This window comes from Cyprinodon tularosa, unplaced genomic scaffold, assembly GCF_016077235.1.
Source record: "Cyprinodon tularosa strain WSP-4 unplaced genomic scaffold, ASM1607723v1 ctg572, whole genome shotgun sequence".
Lineage (NCBI taxonomy): Eukaryota > Metazoa > Chordata > Actinopteri > Cyprinodontiformes > Cyprinodontidae > Cyprinodon > Cyprinodon tularosa.
In genome coordinates, this window is record NW_024039310.1 from 316,853 (window position 1) to 336,137 (window position 19,285).

General features: G+C 39.8%; 1 protein-coding gene across 2 annotated transcripts in view; it reads left to right on the plus strand.

The window, feature by feature from the left end:
• Positions 1 to 8,462: 8,462 nt before the first annotated feature.
• Positions 8,463 to 19,285, plus strand: part of LOC119797156 (CD2-associated protein) — an 86,313-nt gene continuing 75,490 nt past the window's right edge. Inside the window, exon 1 of one of the 2 annotated variants that reach the window (XM_038306112.1) lies at positions 8,463 to 8,767. In XM_038306112.1, the coding sequence (XP_038162040.1) occupies positions 8,764 to 8,767 (4 nt within the window). In that variant the 5' untranslated portion in view covers positions 8,463 to 8,763. The remainder of the gene's footprint in view (positions 8,768 to 19,285) is intronic. The other variant, XM_038306113.1, reaches the window with a different exon arrangement.

The window sequence follows — 19,285 nt, forward strand, 5'->3', positions numbered from 1 at the left end:
AGCCTAAACTATGGAGGAACAGCTCTGCTTTTCACAGCAGAGCAGAGCAGGGATTGAGCACGAGGCGGTCAGATCATTTCCGTCTCTGGAATTATTATATGTCGCAAACCCTGTTGAGAAAAGTCTGTTTTTGATCACATTTCCTGCCATGAAGTCATGTCTCTTATAATTTTCTTTGCGCGTATTCCTGCTGTTTGGGACAAGGCTTCAACAGGATGCAGGTAAATCAGTGTGGTTGATGTGTGTAAGCATGACAGGTTTGTGTGCGTCTGTGTGCGTGTTTGTGTGGGTTTGCTAATACTTCTGCAAATCACCAAGCTGCTCTGAATAAGAGACTAAAATAGCAGCATGGGTTCTCACGTTTCCCCCTAACAAACCGCTGCAGACACACACAGGCCTGTCCCAAACCTTAAGAACCAGAGGAAATGACAAGTGTTAGAGTACTCTGTAACCAGAGAGCTTAGAAAAGCAGTAGAGAGTAACAACTAGAGCGAAAGGCCGCACAATCAGAGCAGGCAAATTATTCAAAACAACATTTGAATTCAAACCAGCCGTTCACTAGCGGATCTAACGTTTTAAGATCCGAGGCCTGAAAGCTCAAAGCCTGAGCATAAATCTTCTGGTTATGTTATTTTTTATCCTGCGTCCCATTTGTTAGGACTACCTGATGGCCACTGTGGACCTGCCCAGCAAGGGCTCTCTCAAAGCACCGTTACTCTGAAAGCTAGAAGCTTAAAGACAGACATTTGAAATGTCTTAAATATCCTGAGGCGCTAATAACAATAATGAAAGATCTGCGATCACGCTTCGCAGAGCGTGATAAATTCAATTCAGTTTATTTATCTAGTGCCAATTCACAACACATGTCATCTCAATGCACTTTCCAGTTCACCAGATCATCCGTGAAATTGATTCAAAGTTTTTTATCTAAGGAAAACCAGGTGATTGCATTGACTCACTGACTCAGATGCAATCCCTCAAACTAAGCATGCTTGTAGCGACAGTGGAGAGGAAAAAAATCCCTTTTAACAGGAAGAAACCTCCAGCAGAACCAGGCTCAGTGTGAGCGGCCATCTGCTGAGACCGACTGGGGTTCAAGGAGACGGAAGCAGAGATACAAAAAGCAGCTGTAAAAGGAAACACAGGCAGGCAGCCGAGCTCCGAGCCAGCTCCCATGTCAGAGGATGAAGAGAGCACATTCAGCCAGTCACTGTCAGAGAAACAGGACTACACTGAAAAAAAGGCAGATCTTCAACTTCTATAAACAAAGGTGTTGATGGCAGCAGCACAGCTGATATTAGTGAAGCTGATTAGTGGGAATCCATCTTGATGGAGGACCCTCAGCTGTGCAGTTATGACTTATGTTCATTATTATAATTCAAAAAACCTAAATTTTACATATTGAAAGACAGTGATGAAAAATTATTAATTTAATTCAAATGCCTGAAAGAAATTGATAAGTATTAAAGCTCACTATGTTGGAGCCAGAATTCAAACCAGACAGACTGGGATCACTTCAAATGCGTTTATTGAAAAAAACAGTGTGCAGCTGCTTGTCAGCTGAGGCGAATGGAGACTCAAATCAGGTACTTCTGAACTCAAACGGGGAACGACAATGAGCTTGAGAGTCACCAACCTGGCAAAGTTCAGCCTGAGTCCAGAAGAAGGAGAGAAGTCCAGGGGAGCAGAACCCTGCAGCTTGAAACTGAGCCAGTACCAGAGATCCAGGAGGGAAGATTCTTCTTTTAAGTACATTCAACTCAAACCTTTGGATTAATCTGAATGATTTGTGTAAAAATTAAACCTAAATAAGTTAATAAAGAACAACTGAAGTGTATAAAAGCTGTATCTCGTTGGCTGAATAGTCTGCAATGGGTTTAGCTGATGCTGCAACACAATGAATGAAGGTGGTGTTGGATTTAAGGGGGACTGATGAATGTTGTTAGAGAGTAAGTTGATATGTGTCGGACTGTTAAGGCCTCTGCTCTGTGTGATGAATTAAATATCAGGTTAATAAGTGTCTATACTATAATACATAATGGACATAAATTGCTAACCTGTCTTGCAGGTAGTGTGTTACCATTTGGAAATTTTGTTTCAGTGCTGATGAGTTGAATTGATATATTTTAGATATGGTTTAAGAAATAATTAATCTGAATGTAGGGAACGTCCTGGTTTTAAGTTCAGTTTAGTGAATAACTGTAAATAACTGTAAAATAAAATGTTTATTCCTATGTAACCATAACAAAGATAAATAAATTAGATGTACTTATTAACTTTAATGCTTTATGCTACTGAGCTTAAATTGTTTCACATCAAGCTTGAAGCTTATTTAATAAAGCAGTTTCTTAGTATTCCCAACCTTCTTTAGGATCATCCTGCATGTTTGCCTGACTTCTTACTAGAGAATGCAGCTCCCACTTAAACCTTTCCTAAGGATTTAATCAGTAGTGAACTGTGACTCACGACAGTGACAGGTGACATATCCTGTTATTTATGCTGCACAAGCATCTTCAGACAGAGGCTTCTTCATTGTGTGACAAACCGTTAAAGGAGCCTACAGCCATAAAACTCTGTTAGGAGTTCTTAAAATATGGGTGACAAGAACATTTAATTTCCCTTTGGGATCGATAGAATATTTTTCTATAAATAAATAAATTGAAATATATGCACCATATATAGATGGAATGCCCTGCAAAAGTTAAATGTGGAACGTTTTCACATGTAGTCATAATGGCAAATAAATGAGGAATCAGTACATATTTTGATTTATTATTCATCCATTTATTGAGATGTATACAGTACAGCAGCACATAGTAACACCTAATTTTGAGAAACATAAAAGATGATAAATGACTTGAAAATTGTCTTCTAATAAAAGATAAGTGTGGCCTGGATTTACGTTCAGATCATTTTGTTGTTATTCCTCTAAAAAAACGAAAACCCATGGAGGTTATCTAAAAGGTAAACACATTCCCGGCTGAGGTTTGGTCTTTGAATCTACAAATATGGGCCTTTTTGGAAGAGTGGCAAGAGAAAAACCACATGAGTTTACCTGCAACATGCAGAAGAAGGTGCCCTGGTCAGATGAAAGCAGACTCACAAATAAAAGCCTATTTAAATGGGAAACTTTTAATAGAAAACTGTCTTGATGGTGAAATGTGGTGATGGCTGCATCATGCTGCGGGGAGGCTTTTGTTAAAAATAGATGAATCCATCCAAACCCTTAAAGAAACACTCTTTGATGCTGCAAAGACTTTGAGACATTCAAATGGGATCAATGGGATCAATACTTTTTCTAAAAGATGTATGATAACTAATGGTAGAAGGGTTGTCAAAAATATCAATACTGTAAAAAGTGTCTATCCTCAAACGCTGGATCGACTCTAAACACAAGTGCTGTTTGAATATTTTTGATTTTGTTATTTTTTTCTTCCTTATTAGCTCATTAAAAGAAAAACACACCAGACAACGTTAAAATATTGTCAAACAGTATTATACTTGTGTTAAATACATGTGCATTTATTTGTGATTCTGTTGAGAAAGCGTGTTCCATGTTGAGATGATAAAACTGTGTTATTCATGTTGATAAAAATATTTCCGTTTAATAAAATAAAAATATTTATATAGCACCAATTCACAACACATGTCATCTCAAGGCCCTTTACAGTTCACCAGATCATCCAGTCAAATTGATAGAATTTTTTAATCTAAGGAAAACCAGTTGATTGCATTGACTCATTGACTCAAAGGCAATCCCTCACTGTAAGCATACTTGCAGTGACAATGGAGAGGAAAAACTCCCTTTTAACCTCCAGCAGAACCAGGCTTAGTGTGAGTGGCCATCTGCCAAGGCCGACTGGGGTTCAAGAAAACAGAAGCAGAGATACAAAAGGCAAAAGACCCCTCTGCCGTTTCCTATTCCTTTAATTACTTGTCATTTTTTTTATCCTTTGGTATCAAAAATGGTATAGAGTATGGAATATTTCCCTTGGGATCGATATAAAGTATAACATTTTAGAAACACAACAAACTTTATTTTGTTTTATGACAAGGTTTCACAATCTTATGATGATGCAACGTATAAAGTCCGACTGAGAGAATCTGTTGAAAAAGTGAGGTCTGGTTATCCTCCCGCAGCAGTGTGTCGCAGTGAGCTTGTCGAAGGTATTTTTGATTCATGCCCAATATTGAAGCGTGCTCTCACTGTGTTATTCCACGCCACAACGTAAGACGGACAATCAGGAACTAGCTGTGGGTCTAGATACAGCTGAGGTGGTGAGGAAGTGGGGGCAAGTTTATGCGGCAACGGAGGGACATGAGGGCGAAAAAGGTAAAGGGTCCCAGCGTTCTTGCACACCTTGCTCTTCTAGCTGCTCCATCTTCACGAGTCTTTTTCCACAATGGCGGTCATACAAACAAAACAAGTCGGTAAGGTACTAAACAGGAAATATGCATAGAGTAGAGCGGATGTAGATTTGACCAATCACAGGCCTCCTGTCTGCGGTCATCTACAGTTTTGGAGAGGTGCAACAAATTGTCTGCGGAAGGGGCGTATCTGCATTCACTGCGACACACATGCAGACAACCTGGTTTCTGAGTATAAATCAGCCTTCAGACTCTGCAAGTCTTAGTTAACATGTGAAGTTTTAAAGCTGATGACTTGTTTTCTGGAAGGATTGCTTTAAGAGTGCTTCTGTAGGACATCTGAACAAACTTCAAGAAAGAACAATTAGGAGGAGATAACTGTCCGTCCCTGCATTACATAATTAACAACATAACAGTCACAAGCATGATGGTGGAGGGTTGATGGTCTGGGCTCGTATGTTGAGTTGTTGAAACAGGACCTGAGCACCTTTGTATAGAAAAAGGTCTGAAATACGAGGCCTTCAGCTAAAGTTTTCCAACACAGAAAAATGATCTAGAAAGAAACTTACATTGTGTATGTTCTCATCCATCTTCTGATGCCTGACGTTACTTTTTCTCTGTAAATCATGACATGCCTGTTACGTAACGCATCGGCTCCATAAAGCTACATTAGTCATGAAATAGTCCCAGCTGACTTATTACCAAGGGTTCGACTTTCTGATGGCGTTTGTGAATGACTAAGCCATGTCGAGGCATAAGTAACCGTTGCCTCTGCTGATGGACACCAAAGAAAGCAGGAGGCCTTCAAGAGCAGCAGAATTCTAACGCTGAATATCAAACTCAAAATACCACAAAGAAGTACACCTTTAATGTTGCTGTTACATTTTAAGAAAGGGGAATTTCTGAGTGATGTAAAACTATTGGCACATTGAAAAATTAAACATAGAAATGTAAAGAAAGACGTAGTCTTGTCTTTATGTTATCCATGAGAAGAAATGAAAAAGAAGAAATAAAAGAGAGAAAACCAAACTATTAGTAAGGGGTCTTCCAGTGGTCTTCTTGACCTACTTCCAGTTGTCTCATCTAGCTAAAATTTTACACGAGCAATTATTTTCATCTCTATAGACTAAGTGGCAAATTACAGCTCTGAACTAATAGTGGTTTGTGATTTACAGGTGTTTGAACTGAATCAAGTCTGAAATGGAGCCTGTCGAGGGTTGAGCAATGATCTGTTTGGTGTATTTTAAAGGACACACACCATGGGAGACTTTTGATGAAATGAAAGTAACTTGTGGTGATGATGCCCCATCATATGACCTTATACGGCCATATGAGGCTATACAAGGCCTTACAATGCCATAGAAAAACTGATCACTGCACGACACTCAACAGGTTCCACTTCAGACTTGACTTAATAGATAGAGATATAAATAATTGCACATACAATATTGCAGCTAGATGAGACAACTGGAAGTGGGTCAGGGGCATAACTTATTGAACGCCCTTTGTACATCAGATTCAGAGAAATAAGTTGCTCCTAAGAGACTCTTCCATGGTGTTGGCTCCAAGAATAGGTTTAGGGAGCGTGCTTTGTTTTGCGTCAACATAAAAACCCAGAGCAGCTGGTGTAAAAGAGTAATTCATCAGAAGTTATCAAAACACAGAGCATGGTGGTTTACAGGGGCCCTAGGTTGCATCTGAATTCATCAGATAGTACCATAGCTCCCCTTTACCTCACCTTTGATAAGGTCATCAGTTAGAACTCTATCATGGTAGGAAAGGAAGTCTTCGATCCCAAATTTAGTTTTACGGTATATTGTAAAATTAACTTCAGCAGTGTTATTTCAATCTGTTCTATTCCTCAAAGGGCCTCAGTTATGCAAAATCAATATTTTTGAGCTTTAAACTGTTAAAATTTAAGTTTTTCTTTAACATCATGGTCCCATACGTCTACCTTGACCGTGTTGTGTCTGCATAACAAACAAACGCCCACTTCCTCTGAGCAGTGATTTGAGGCATAGTGGGATTATTTTGGCTCAAAGTGGAAACAAAGTGGCTTTTAAGCAGCTAATCTGCACGGTCACAGCAGCAGTTGTTTTTCAGCTAATGTATAAGTCACAAAAAATTGGGTTTTGACTGTAAGAGGAGTTTGTACAGCTTTCCTGAAAATCTCCAAAAATGGTGTGCTACAGCCAGTAGTCGAGTTGAGGGGGGATGTGATCCTCTTTCTTTAAAAAATCTTAAATATCATCCCCCTTCTTAAATGACCACACCCCATACCATCCCCGCTGACATTTTATTACAGAATGTGTAAAATTTCTACTACCGGTATATATTAACAGTAATGGCAATAATTTTGCCATGTCAACATTTGGCAGGCTGTGGACTTACGAGTAGGGTTGGAATTGAAAAGATTTTCACGATTCCGATTCCCTTTTCGATTCTATGAAACGATTCGATTCTTTATCGATTCTTTTTTCAATTCCAATTTGGGGGAAAAAGGAGAACAAACAGTTTGATTATCAGAATCAACTTTGTTTACTTAACTATTGCACAATCTTACAAACTCAACAAGATCAAGATGTCCACAGGAAATGTGAAACTGGAGTAACATCTGTGTTTAAATGAAAAATGAATACAAGAACAAACTTAATAACCAACAATGTCTAATAACAAATGATGGGATAATAACCTATTTTAAATAACAAAAAATACTAATTATAAAACAGTAGTAGGGAAAATTAACAGTTATTTTGCAGAAAGATGAGCATATCTGCTTTTTCTGGAAGGATACAGGATCTTTCAGGGCTTATGGTGTCTCCAGCCGTGGAGAACACCCTCTCAGATGGGGTGGAGGAAGCCTGCACACAGAGGTAGTTTTCAGCCAGTCCAGATCTACCCTCTGGGCTAAGGAAAGACGGGGCTTTGATTCACAAAGTGACCGCAGCTCGTTGTCTTCCTCCTCGAATAGTTCTTCCAACTTGCGTAAGTTGCGTAACTTACGTAAAAAACATGACGTAAGTCGTGCTCCCCAGAGCCGGCGCTCTAGGCTCTGGTGCTGCGGGAATCGAAAAAAGAATCATTCAGCGAGCTGCCAAACGATGCCATGGAATCGGAAAATACGGAACCGGTTCTTAACAGGAACCGGTTTTCGATTCCCATCCCTACTTACGAGTAGCCTGAGCAAAATAAATAAAGTCAAAGAAGTGTTCTACCATGACTATGAAGCTGATCCCAGCGGGAAATTAGTCCCTAACTATGCAGGGGCCGTGATAGCCATGCCAGTCCAATTAGTTTCTTTTTTTTTTTGCACCATGTTTTTTCTCCCACACTGTTAATATTTGATCACTGCTGCACTTTATGGAATGTAAATGATCATTTATTGTCTGAAAAGCTGTACTTAATGTATTTGGTTTTGTATACACTGTTTATAAAAAAATTATAGTAAAAGTTGTCTAAGTCTCAAGAGCTGGTTATACTCCGTCAGTAGTGCGTCGCAGTGAGGTTGTCAATATTAAAGCGTGTTCTGCGCTGTTATTCCATGCCACAACGCAAGAGGGACAATCAGGAACTACCTGTGGGTCTAAATACGGCAGAGGCGGTGAGGAAGTGAGGGCAAGTTTGTGCAATAATGGAGGGACATGAGGGCGAAAAAGAGCGGGGATCCAGGTGGAAATAGGTTCCCAGCTTTCTCGCGCACCTCGCCCTTCTAGCTGGTCCATGTAGAAGAGCGGACACAAGCGACGTTCGATATATGTAATCCGACCTTTATGGTGGCAATGGCCACCCCTGGCCCCCCATCTAGCTCTGCCCCTGGTGCTACAATGATTAATGGTGTAGATCTAGCTAAAAGAATGTAGCTTTCCTCCATAATCTTCCTTCAATTAGTGGATATCTGCTATCAAACATTTATTATTTACATAGAGTCCCCCTCCCTCCCCATCCCAGGGCCTCATATGATTTTGGACCGCCTCTGAATCAAATGTCCATCTGTCCCTCGCAGCGTCTGCATCTACTGTACATGCTCTGCAGGATGGGGATTTAATTCTCGCTGGAATCCCCCCCACCCTGCCTGAAACCTCGCGAAGTTTCCGCCTCCTCTGTGTTTGTGGAGGAGAGAGAAAAGCAGCGAGCGGAGGAAGCAGGCACAGCTCCGTCCAAGAAAGGTGGAGACTCCGACTCCTGGCTAACTTCCTGCACCGTAATCTTTAAGCGAGAGGAGTCAGGGAGGACAGGAGCGCTGCCGAGGCGACGGGACGGATGGATATAAGGCTCTTTTAGCTTGTTTTCAGCTGTATTTCCACTAACACCCACTGGCTGCCTCTGTCTACCTGGGCTGTAGCTGTTAGCCGTTAGGAGGATTCCCGACTCTGCGGGGCGCTCCGACAGGCAGGAATGGGTGAGTTTTCCACTGATGTGGCGCTTGTTTTCACGCTCTTCTTTTTTTTTCTTCCTTTTTTTTTTATTTCTCCAGACAGTCTCCAAAAGGCTAGTGAAAAAAATGTAGACATACAATGAAAGCAAGTATCTGCGCCCTAATAATTCTTTTATTCGCATCTGGAAGCCGATAGATAAAGTTAGCAAAGCCTGCAGCTAGCTGTGTAGCCTAGCCAGCTAGCTCTGAGCTCCCAGCTTCATCCATGGATGTCCTGGACTATTTAGCGCCTTTTTATTTGTATTTAAGTTGGAAAATCGGTTCATTCACCGTCAACTTGAACTAAATTAGTTTAAAAAAAATGTATTTCTCGTTTAATTTCCCTCCCGACTTTGCTGACTCGGTCTAAAGTTTTGTGGGATAACTAAGGAAACTCCATGTTCTCCTCTGGGCTGCAAAGGTTAACTTCCTCTTTCGTGGTTTGCCTTAAAGGCTGACAGGATGAGGAGGTGAATCCACTGACCCAGAAAGGTTTCTGGAAGCTGTCAGCTGATGGGGGGTGAGGGTTTCTGGGGGTCCCCAGAGTTCAGCCTGAAAGCAGAATCTGCTGCTGCAATGTAAGAACTGGTTGATTTAAATGCTGTTTAATGGTGCATCTTGGTGATTTAAGTGATCCAGCTGAAGCACTATCTAGAGGAAATGTGCTCTGAGTGGATTTAGTGTATGTTGCATCCAGCTGGCTGTGGTTTTGGGTTGGGGGGGGCTCTGTTGGACTTGCCTCAGGTGTCTGCTATGTGGTGAAACAGGTTCCTGCTTTCAGCTGCTGCATAGGTCAGAGTCAAAGCAATGGTTCTAACAGAACAGGCTGCTTTACAAACAAAAACTTTCTCTAACAAGTGTCTGTTTCCATTTGGGGTTTACTGCTGAAAAGGGGTGAGTGCTCCTTGTTTGGGTTTGCTCTGCACCAGTTCCCTCAGGTTGTGTTTGAACATGTTGGAGCTGTCAGTGTGTGGCCCTCACATTTCCTCCACTTCACATGGCTGGTTTGCCTGCATTCCTCAAACAGGATCTGTTCCTGTCTTTATCAAAGCATCACATTTTCGTTCAGTTTGCTATCGGGTGGGTGGGGCTGGATTATGGCTCAGAAAAACAAAAAATGTCTTTCTATTAAACATCTAAAAAAACATGCACACCAATAACAAACAATTCAATATTAATGAGTGGAAATTGAATAAAAAAACAACCTTGAAAGGGTTTTGTTTACATATAGAATACATGTGTAAACACCCTATTCAATAACCCTATATAATTATCCCGCTATGAAAAAACATTTTACTGTATATATCCCATGCACCTTTTTCTTCTTTTGGCACCTTCTTCTTCTCCTGTGAATATTGGAGCTGATGTAACGAATACATTTCTCTACTGTGAGATCAATCAATCGATTAATCAAAAACAGTTTCATTGTCGTTAAAGATCTGAAGATAGTCAATATTTTCCTAATTCTTTTTGGTTTTTACCACCTTTCTGTCCACCATAGCCTGTAGGTCTTCATACATCTTACACCTATTAGTTTAAGAAAGCTTTTTAATTCTAGTAGATTAAGGGATGTTTTATAACCATGCCTTTTGGGACTTTAAATGTATTTTTAATTGTATTGTAATTTTGTGAAGCACTTTGTCACCTCTATGTCTGTGAAAGGTGCTATATAAATAAACATTACTTAAGTATATGAAAGACATTTAACGCTAATGGCAGGAACCGTCTGCCTGTTAAAGATATCCATCTGTTTGGATGAAAATCCCTCAGAATTGGTTTCAGAACTTCTTTAAAGTCACTCCTCCAACATATTATTTACTAACGCAAACAAATCACCATAAAATCAGTTTAATTGTATCAGCCTCATTGTTTTTTCACCAATACCAGGGTTTTCACGGGTCATTAAAAGTCATTAAATTATCATTTTTAAAATTAAGGCCTTCATTGGCATTACAGTTAATTAAATTTAATTATCGTGGCATTTCAAATGCTTTATTTAAAAAAAAAAGTTTATAAAAACAATTTCGTCAGATATATCAGGTATAACTGGTTCCGTGTGTTTGTGGGGAACTGCTTCTGGTTGATCGTGTTCGGAAAAGAAGCCTCAGGTGGAGAAACAGCTAGAGAATGGGGGAAAATGCAAATTTTAATAAAAGTGGCTGGAAAGAGAGGAATTTGAGACATGGCTGCAGCTGTTCAATGGTAAAGATGAAGGATTTTGCCTTTTTTTTTTTTTTTTTATAGATATATTATATGTGTGTATCTATATATATGTGTGTGTGTGTATGTAAGAGCCATGGGTACTTGTTGATGGCATTACAATTATTTCTAACAGCATTCAAAGAGCATTAAATGCATTAAATTGGAGTTAATTACTCCTGTATAAACCCTGAATACATATTCTGTGAAATGATTCATACAGATATTGACCTTGGCACAGATAATCTTAATTTTATTACTCATTTTGTAGTGTAAAATGTAAGAAAAGGTTTGATCAAGCAGTAAAACTCAAACAGTAAAATTTAAAGGGGCATAGTCACATTTTACACCTCTACAGAAAAGACCAAAAATAACCTTTTATTTGGATAAAATAAAGTTATTGACTCCAAGCTTCTGTCCTGATAGTGTTTCGAAAGTCATTTTTGAACCTAAATAGAATTGCAGTACCTGGCTTGATGAGCAGACAGAAACCACTGTTGAATAGGGGCAAACCATCCTGTAGTGTAAAGTCTTTTCCTCAAAGAGCCGAGCCAACGGCAGGGTTCATGTTTCCCCTCGTATATGTGCAAATAATCATAGAAATGTACATAAAAAGAGAGTTTTTGTGGCCATTATGTTCATTAAAAGTCAGTATCGGTATAATCCTATTGTAATTCTGAATCTTGCAGCATAGAGCCATAGAGCCTAGAGTATAGAGTCAGGATGGCCGAGTGGTGCCAGACTCAAGGTATCACTCGTTACCAGCTTAGAGGTTTCTGGTCTCCATTAGGAGGCGTGGGTTCAAATCCCGGTCCAGACAGTGACTTTGCGTCTTTTAGGGGAGTGGTGGCCTAGTGGTTGGGGCATAGAGCTGGGAATCCTGAGGTTCTGAGTTCTAGCTCCACTCCCACAGACTGCCACTCTGGGTCTCTGAGCAAAGACCCGTAACCCCACACTGCTCCCAGGGCGCCACACAATGGCAGTTGGGTTAAATGCAGAGGTAGATTTCTCCAATGTGAGATCAATTACTGGTAACAGCCCCTTAGTTGCTGTAAATATAGAGAAAAGGCTTTATTTACTAACAAACCAAGCACAGATAATTGTTTGAACCCAAAAATACCAAACAATGATGTGGTAATCTTTAATAAAAACATTCTTGCTGTTGGAGTATACACTCACAGCATGACCCTTTAAAAAACAAAAGGTGGGTTCTGAGCCTCTGCTGATGTTGACCATTAAAACTGCACAGCATATCAAATTGCAGTCTTCATCACAGCGTCTGGGTAATGCTGAGGTGATTCATATGTCCGATTATACGGTTTAGTTCTAATACATGTGCCCTGGTGGCAGTTAAAGGGCGCTTATCATCACTGTAACATTCCACCGCCTGACCCAAACAAAGGCTGGAGCGAAGCCAGACTTGTAGGCTGGATAATAAACCCAGCCCCGCCTGGCTTCAGCTAATATTTGCCAACCTGTGGTTAATGTTGGTTTGCAATCCTGCTGTTAAGTGATCTGATGCATGTCATTTTATCCAGCTTGCTTTGTCAAAGGTGGGTCAAAACGCACACTTGGATTAAACGATACGCTATTACTGTACTAATACACGCCTGCTAGCTTCTTCCCATAGATGTTATCATGGTTTTAATCTGCATGGAGTGAGTGAGGAATCTAACAGATCCAGTGGGAACAGAGTCGGGTGTTTTTCCTACAGACATCAGTAACATGGAAAGAAGCAGCCAGTGCTTTACTACTCACAGGAGTGCAGATAAAGTGGCTGTATTGATTTTCTGCCCATATTTACCCACTGCTGTTACACAGATGCCGAAGTACATGATGGCCCACATACCCACTGCAGACTGGGTTTGTTGGTGTTTTTAAATGGAAGTTATTTATAGGACTTTTTTTGGATTTCAATGATTACTGTCTGATCATACATCCCAAAAATCAGACATTTCTTTATAGTTAATGTTCAAATGAGGCAAGTAGAACCCCATTTGTCTTAACAGTGAAGCTATGAATGAAGTAAAATGTTTGAATACATACTTTTATTAAAAGGAAGACTTTTTGATGCATTGTGTTCTTTTTTTCACCAAGAATTTAATAGATGAGCATTTTTTTGTCGCCTGAAATTTTCAGGAAGTGGAAGAACTCAAAATGAAACTTTAGTTTAAACTTGCTCTGCTGCAGAAATTCAAGGTAAACTTTGAAAACACTCAAGCAATTCTATGTTAATGATTCAATCCATAGAGGGTTTCATAGCCCTCAGTATTTTTCACGCACATTCTTCTAATTAAAACAATTGGAGAAACATTTGTTTAAGTGTTAAACACGTAATGTTTCTTAATTGAGAAAAATCTAATATTTGTTAATGTTGAGTCGCTAGATATAGGCAACAACCTCGTTGATTTACATTAAGAGTTTAAAAGAAATTAGTCTAAAAGGGAAGTTATAGTTGAAAGCTAGAATGACTTGGAGGAAGAAGTGTTGAGCAGCTTGAAGAATGTGCAAAAGCTCATGAAGAGTATAGAAACCAGCTGAAATTGAAGATTCCTTCTGCCATTTGCAATTAGCAGCAGCTGGTTTATTAGAAAATGGGCATGAAAAAGTTCAGTATTACCGAAGCGTCGGACATAATGCTATCATTGAAGGGATAAAGAAACCCTTAGAAAAAAGCCCTACTGTTAAGAAGCATGCTTAATAAATTGGTTACAGTGTACTGACTGTTCCAATAACCGCCATTGGACCTTTGATACAAAACTGGAAAGAAAATAGTTTCGCCATAAAACAGACGTCACCAGTTCTTAAGCTTTTAGACACAGAGGACTAATGAATAATCAAAAGTCGACCAAGAACCGTGGAAAGTTTGGAGAGACCTGGACAAAGCAGGCCCAGCTTTTCCTGTAGAAAGGGTTAGGGATATTTTTTCATATACTGGGCCAACTGGACCAGCATATGGTCTCACAAGGGGTCTGAGGATCTCATCTTGGTACCTAATGGCAGTCATGCTACCTCTGTTGAGCACATGGAGTGCTATATTCCAATGAAATGCCAGCCCACACCATTACTGACCTACTGCCAAACCAGTCATGCTGAAGGCAGCAGATCGTTCTCCACTGTGTCTACAGATTCTGTTGCATGTGCTCGGATCTGTGAAGTGCAGAGGGCGCTAGTGGCGAATTTGGCAATCCCAGGACACAACACAACCCCATAGCTTGAAAAAGTTCAGTTTAGGTAACTGGATGTGAAGTTTTCTAGAAAGGGCTGGTTATTAAATTTAGAACAAATGAATGACCTCAGACTTTTCTGTCTTTTCTGGTTTTTTTGCATCCAGTGCCTACAACTTCTTTTTTTTTTCCACCTCTGATTGCCTACATACTTTGTTTATGTATTATCAGTAGGATATTTTATAGATGCAATCGATTATAGTTTCTGAGTTTGTGTGCTTGGAGAAACACTGCATCAGACTTGACTTTATACTTGCTAACACCGGGATCTACCAGAGCACCACAGCCCTGCCATTCTCTGGATGCGTGCAGTGCTTTATTCCCCATATCAGCTACCTCTCAGATCAGTAGGAAGGAATGCGGTTATCAGTTTCCTCTTTGCTGACTGAGTGACTGATCTAACTGCTTCAGACTGGCTGCCTGGCAGTCAGCTCGCCTGCGTGGCCCTGTGTAAGCCCTGCCTGTTATCCTCCTTCCTGACTCTTTCCACTGGAACTTCCTTCTATCTGTCATCCACTTACATAAGATCCCGGCTGTGCACCAGGGTGACCTGGAAACGGCATGTGGGGACAGGAAAGCCATCATCTGAACCTCACCGTACCAACCTAAGAGGCCCAAAGGGGTTCCTGTGCTGTTTTTCCTCATTGTTTTAATGGTTGAAAACACAGGTATGAATCTTCTAGTGGAATCTGTCAGAAATCACCACCTGAAATAAAATGATAAAGCTGTAAATCTAGCTGGGAGGGCTGAGATAAAGGAACAGACTTGGCAAGAACAGCATTAACAGCAAATCCAGAGCTCAAAGGGATGAATTATGTTTACTTTTCTGATCTAGCTTTTATGGATGAGTGTGGAAAGGTGTTTGCAACTTAAGCCATGTAGAAAAATGTAACAAACATGTGGAATAGGGTTTTGCGGTCAAATAAGCTCAAACTTGACCAGTTTTGCCTCCACATTTAGATCTGTCAGTGGAGGGTGTTGTGTGATTATTATTTTTTTATTTATTTATTCATTTATTTTCCAGTAGAAAAAACAAACCAACACTAACAGCCGGAGCTAAAATGCTAATTGAAGCAAGGCAGGCACGTGTGTCAGAACACAGTTTTAAGTTCTTTTTACAAAGATATTTGTGACGTAAAAAAAAAAATAAAATAATTAAGTCGAAGATTGTTTTTTTTTTTTTTTAGCTGGAAATTAGTTTAATCCAAGTTAACAGATGCACTTCAAAAATGGTTTAAAAATAAGTGAGAATTTCTTAAATAACGTGTAATTAATCTTAATTTAAGTTGGTAAATAGGATGATTTGCCAATGGAATGAGTATTTTTACCCTTTAAATAACGTTATTAGATCATATGTGCTTGAATTCTGACAAAACTGTTGTTTTTTTTCCTATTTTAAATGTAAATTATCTTGTTCCATTGGCAAAGGGTCTCACTTACATCCTCTATTCAAGAAATAAAGCACTTATTTTAAGAAAAAAAATTACTTATTTAGATTTCAATTTTCTCCATTTAAGGTGAATTTCTGTCACTGTCCCCTAGAGATGCTGCTTTTTATTTTTTAGAAGTAATCCAGGAGCGGAGCACAATGATGAATAGATACAGAGTTTGTTCTGCATTATTTACAGTTTGATGACACAGACTCAGAATAGTTTTTCTGTGCTTCTGTTTGTAAATATCAACAATGAATAAACTCTTTACATTCTAACCTAAATGGCTTCCATTTAGCCATGCTGCACAGAGGAGCAGCATAGCTTCTCTTCTTTGTTTGAAAAGGGAGGATTTGATGGTAGAAAAGTGGAGGGCATTAAGAAAATGTTTAACATGGATGACATGTTAGAAATTAAAAAGGTAGAAGGGTTTAGTGCACTTTATGGAGAAGAGTTTTGGCGTTCCTCTGAGAGTGACCAGACCCTCCTGTTTAAAAGCGCAGTAGCACAGTCTCTCACAGCAGTGATATAGCAGCACAAAGACACAAAGATGACAACATTACTTTGCACTGACAATACTATTGGAAGAAAGGCTACGCTTTTATCCATCCATCCATCCATCTTTCCATCTTCTTCTGCTTATCTGGGGTAGGGTTGCAAGCGTAGCCAGCCGAGAAACATAGTCCCTCCGGCGTGTCCTGGGTCTCCCCCGGGCCTCCTCCTGATGGGACGTGCCTGGAACACCTCAGTAGGGAGACGTCCAGTAGGCATCCTAATCAGATGCCTGAGCCACCTCAACTGGCTCCTCTCTATGTGAAGGAGCAGCGGCTCTACTCTGAATGCTCCCCGGATTCATTTGCACTTTTTTTAATGAAATTCTAAATTACAAAAAATGGCATCTGCATAACACTACTAAATATAACCTTTTTCTGCAACTTAATCATTTAACATGATGCCTTAGTGAAATACTATCTTCTTTAAAACGTATGAGAGCAAATTATTCTTATTATTTTTTCTGACTGGTAGAAATATGCTTTAACAAGTAAATAATTTTATCTTCTGGTCCACTTGGCCGTTGAGTAAAAATGTAAATTTCGGACTGTTAGATAAAGAGTAGGTCACATGTGCGTTCTGTCACATGCTTGTGTTACTTAAGCGGAAAGATTCTTTATGATAAATAACTGTGTTGTCATGCATTAACAATAATTTCTTTAAGACCTAAGTTACACAACAGGCTCCGCCCTGTGAGCTCATTATGTCCTCAGCTGTTTTCGACTGATCTTGGGTCTGCTTTGACTTAGTTACTCCCACTCCGTCTGCCCCTCGTATGAAACACTCTTTAATTAAAACGCTGTGGTTAGCTTTTCATCTATTATATCTAAGGCTAATATTACAGGAAGATAAAGTGCATGTCCTGTTTCTGTGGGTCAAACGGAGCAGACCCTGATAAGATGTTTGGTCTTATTTTCTCCCCGGATACCATTTGTGTCCTTAACCTCCCTGAAAATTCCTTTCAGAAAGGCTCTGAACAATGCCCACATGCAGTTTTTCCTGTTTCCACCGCATTCACAGCGTTTGCTCAGGTGTTTGAAACGGTGACACATGCCACACATTTTGGATCCCACTGTTACACAGTGAGATATTCTCCTCAGCTTGAGCTCACTCCCTTTCTTGCTCACATCTCAGCTGTTTCGGATATGTCAAGAATCCTCAGAGGACCGCTCCCACAGCCTAGGTGAGAAACCACTGTGCCGCTGTTAGCGTCAAAGCTACACCCTGGACAGGAAACAGCTGGGCTGCATTTGATTCATCTGCAGACTTTCATTAAACGGTATCAGTTACTGTTACCGTGACGATATCTTTTGCAGTATGTCTCTCTGATCCGCCTCCATAACTGATCTATTTGCATTTGTCTTTTTGGGCCATCTGAGCTTCCATCCAACTATTGCAAGTTTATAACAGTTGGAATATACATCAATAACCAACAATTATTAGGTGATATAGGGATGGTTTTAATCCTCTTTCCATCTGTGTCATGAATGTTTAATCTGGAGACACCGCCATCTAAATATTTCTGTTGATAACTGCCCTTCATGTGATCCTCGTCCATATGGCCAGAGTAAGCTGCTCTCGTCTTCTTTTGTGTTCAGTGTGAAAACCCTGTTTGAGGCTCTTTGGCTGTTCCTCGGACAGCGGCCAAGACTAGATGAATGAAGTCATTCTCCAGGGTCTGCAGACCAAAACGCAGCTTTGAGCTCCTTCCGTGATCAGAGTCTGGATTATTATTATTTTTTTAACTTCAGGTTACTGCGTTACTTTGTGTTTTCCTCAGTTTGAACCTTTGAACTGGTTGAAAAGTCTGAAGAAAGGCTTCTGTTAGTGGCAGGAGGGTCAGTCCTCAACAATATGTGCAGAAACTTTTTGCAAGAATCCACGATTAACGCTAAATGTTTTGTGTTTGGGTTAGGGCAGTGGTTCCCAAAGTGTGGGGCGCGCCCCCTAGGGGGGGCGCAATGCCATTGCAGGGGGGGCGCGGGAAGCGGTATGGATGAATGAAGAAAAAAAACAAAAAAAAAAACAGCGCTTGCTTGACTGAGCATAATGGACAGTTGTGACACTGCAACCCAGATTTGAGAAGATCTACAGCAACAAGCAGGCTCACTACAGCCACTGAAAAGATGGGAGGATTAAAGTACAGAGAAAAAACTCTCAGGGAGCTGTTCAATGTTTTCACTCCATTTTGCACAGAGGCTTTTTTAATGTATAGATTATAGCAAAGTTAAATATTGTTACAAATAAAAAAAAAAGAAATATGTTTAAAATAACACAGACAACAAAGAATCCTCTTCTAATCTACATTATAGAACTATTAAAAAAATACAGTTACACAAAAGTGTTCCACTGTAAAGATGGTGTAGTTTGTTTTGTTGCAACCTGAAGTGTGAAATAAACTTCAGTGGAGTTTGAAAACAAAATATGTGTATAGATTTATTATATCTGGTTGAACGATGTGTGTGCCCAGTTGATTGATTTTTTTTTTTTTTGGGGGGGGCATGGAAATTTTATTGTAATCCAAAGGGGGGCCCAGAAGAAAATCTTTGGGAACCACTGGGTTAGGGGTACATGACTGACCTTTCCTTCATTTTTTGTACAGTTTCTACCATACTGATATTTCAAACTCTATGCTTATACGAGGAAAAATACTGTTTCAAAATAACTTAAAATTCAAAGCTTTCTCTTTTCTTTTTTTTTTCTTTTTAAACAAAACAAAAAATTAAAAAATACAAGCAAATTTCTAAAGTGGTGCAGAATAAAAGTATGGATTTTACTTAAGAAAACGTTTTAAACAAAATTTTGTCTGGTCCATAATATATCAGTGCTCGAAGTTAACCATTGCCCGATCGCCCGGGGCAACTAGTTTTTATTGTCGGGAGAGTACAAATTTCATTGCATTCGCCCGCCGGGCAATGATCGCAAAAAAAAAAATTATCACTCAAAATTACTTTAAAATCACCAACGTTTGCTGAAAACGACCCACAAATGTTGCCGGTGCCATTTTTGTTGTTTTGTACACATTCTCGCGTGATTTGAAAAAGCCGCGTGATTTTCCGCTAGATGGCGTGATTCAGCTCTTGGGGAGAGAATTC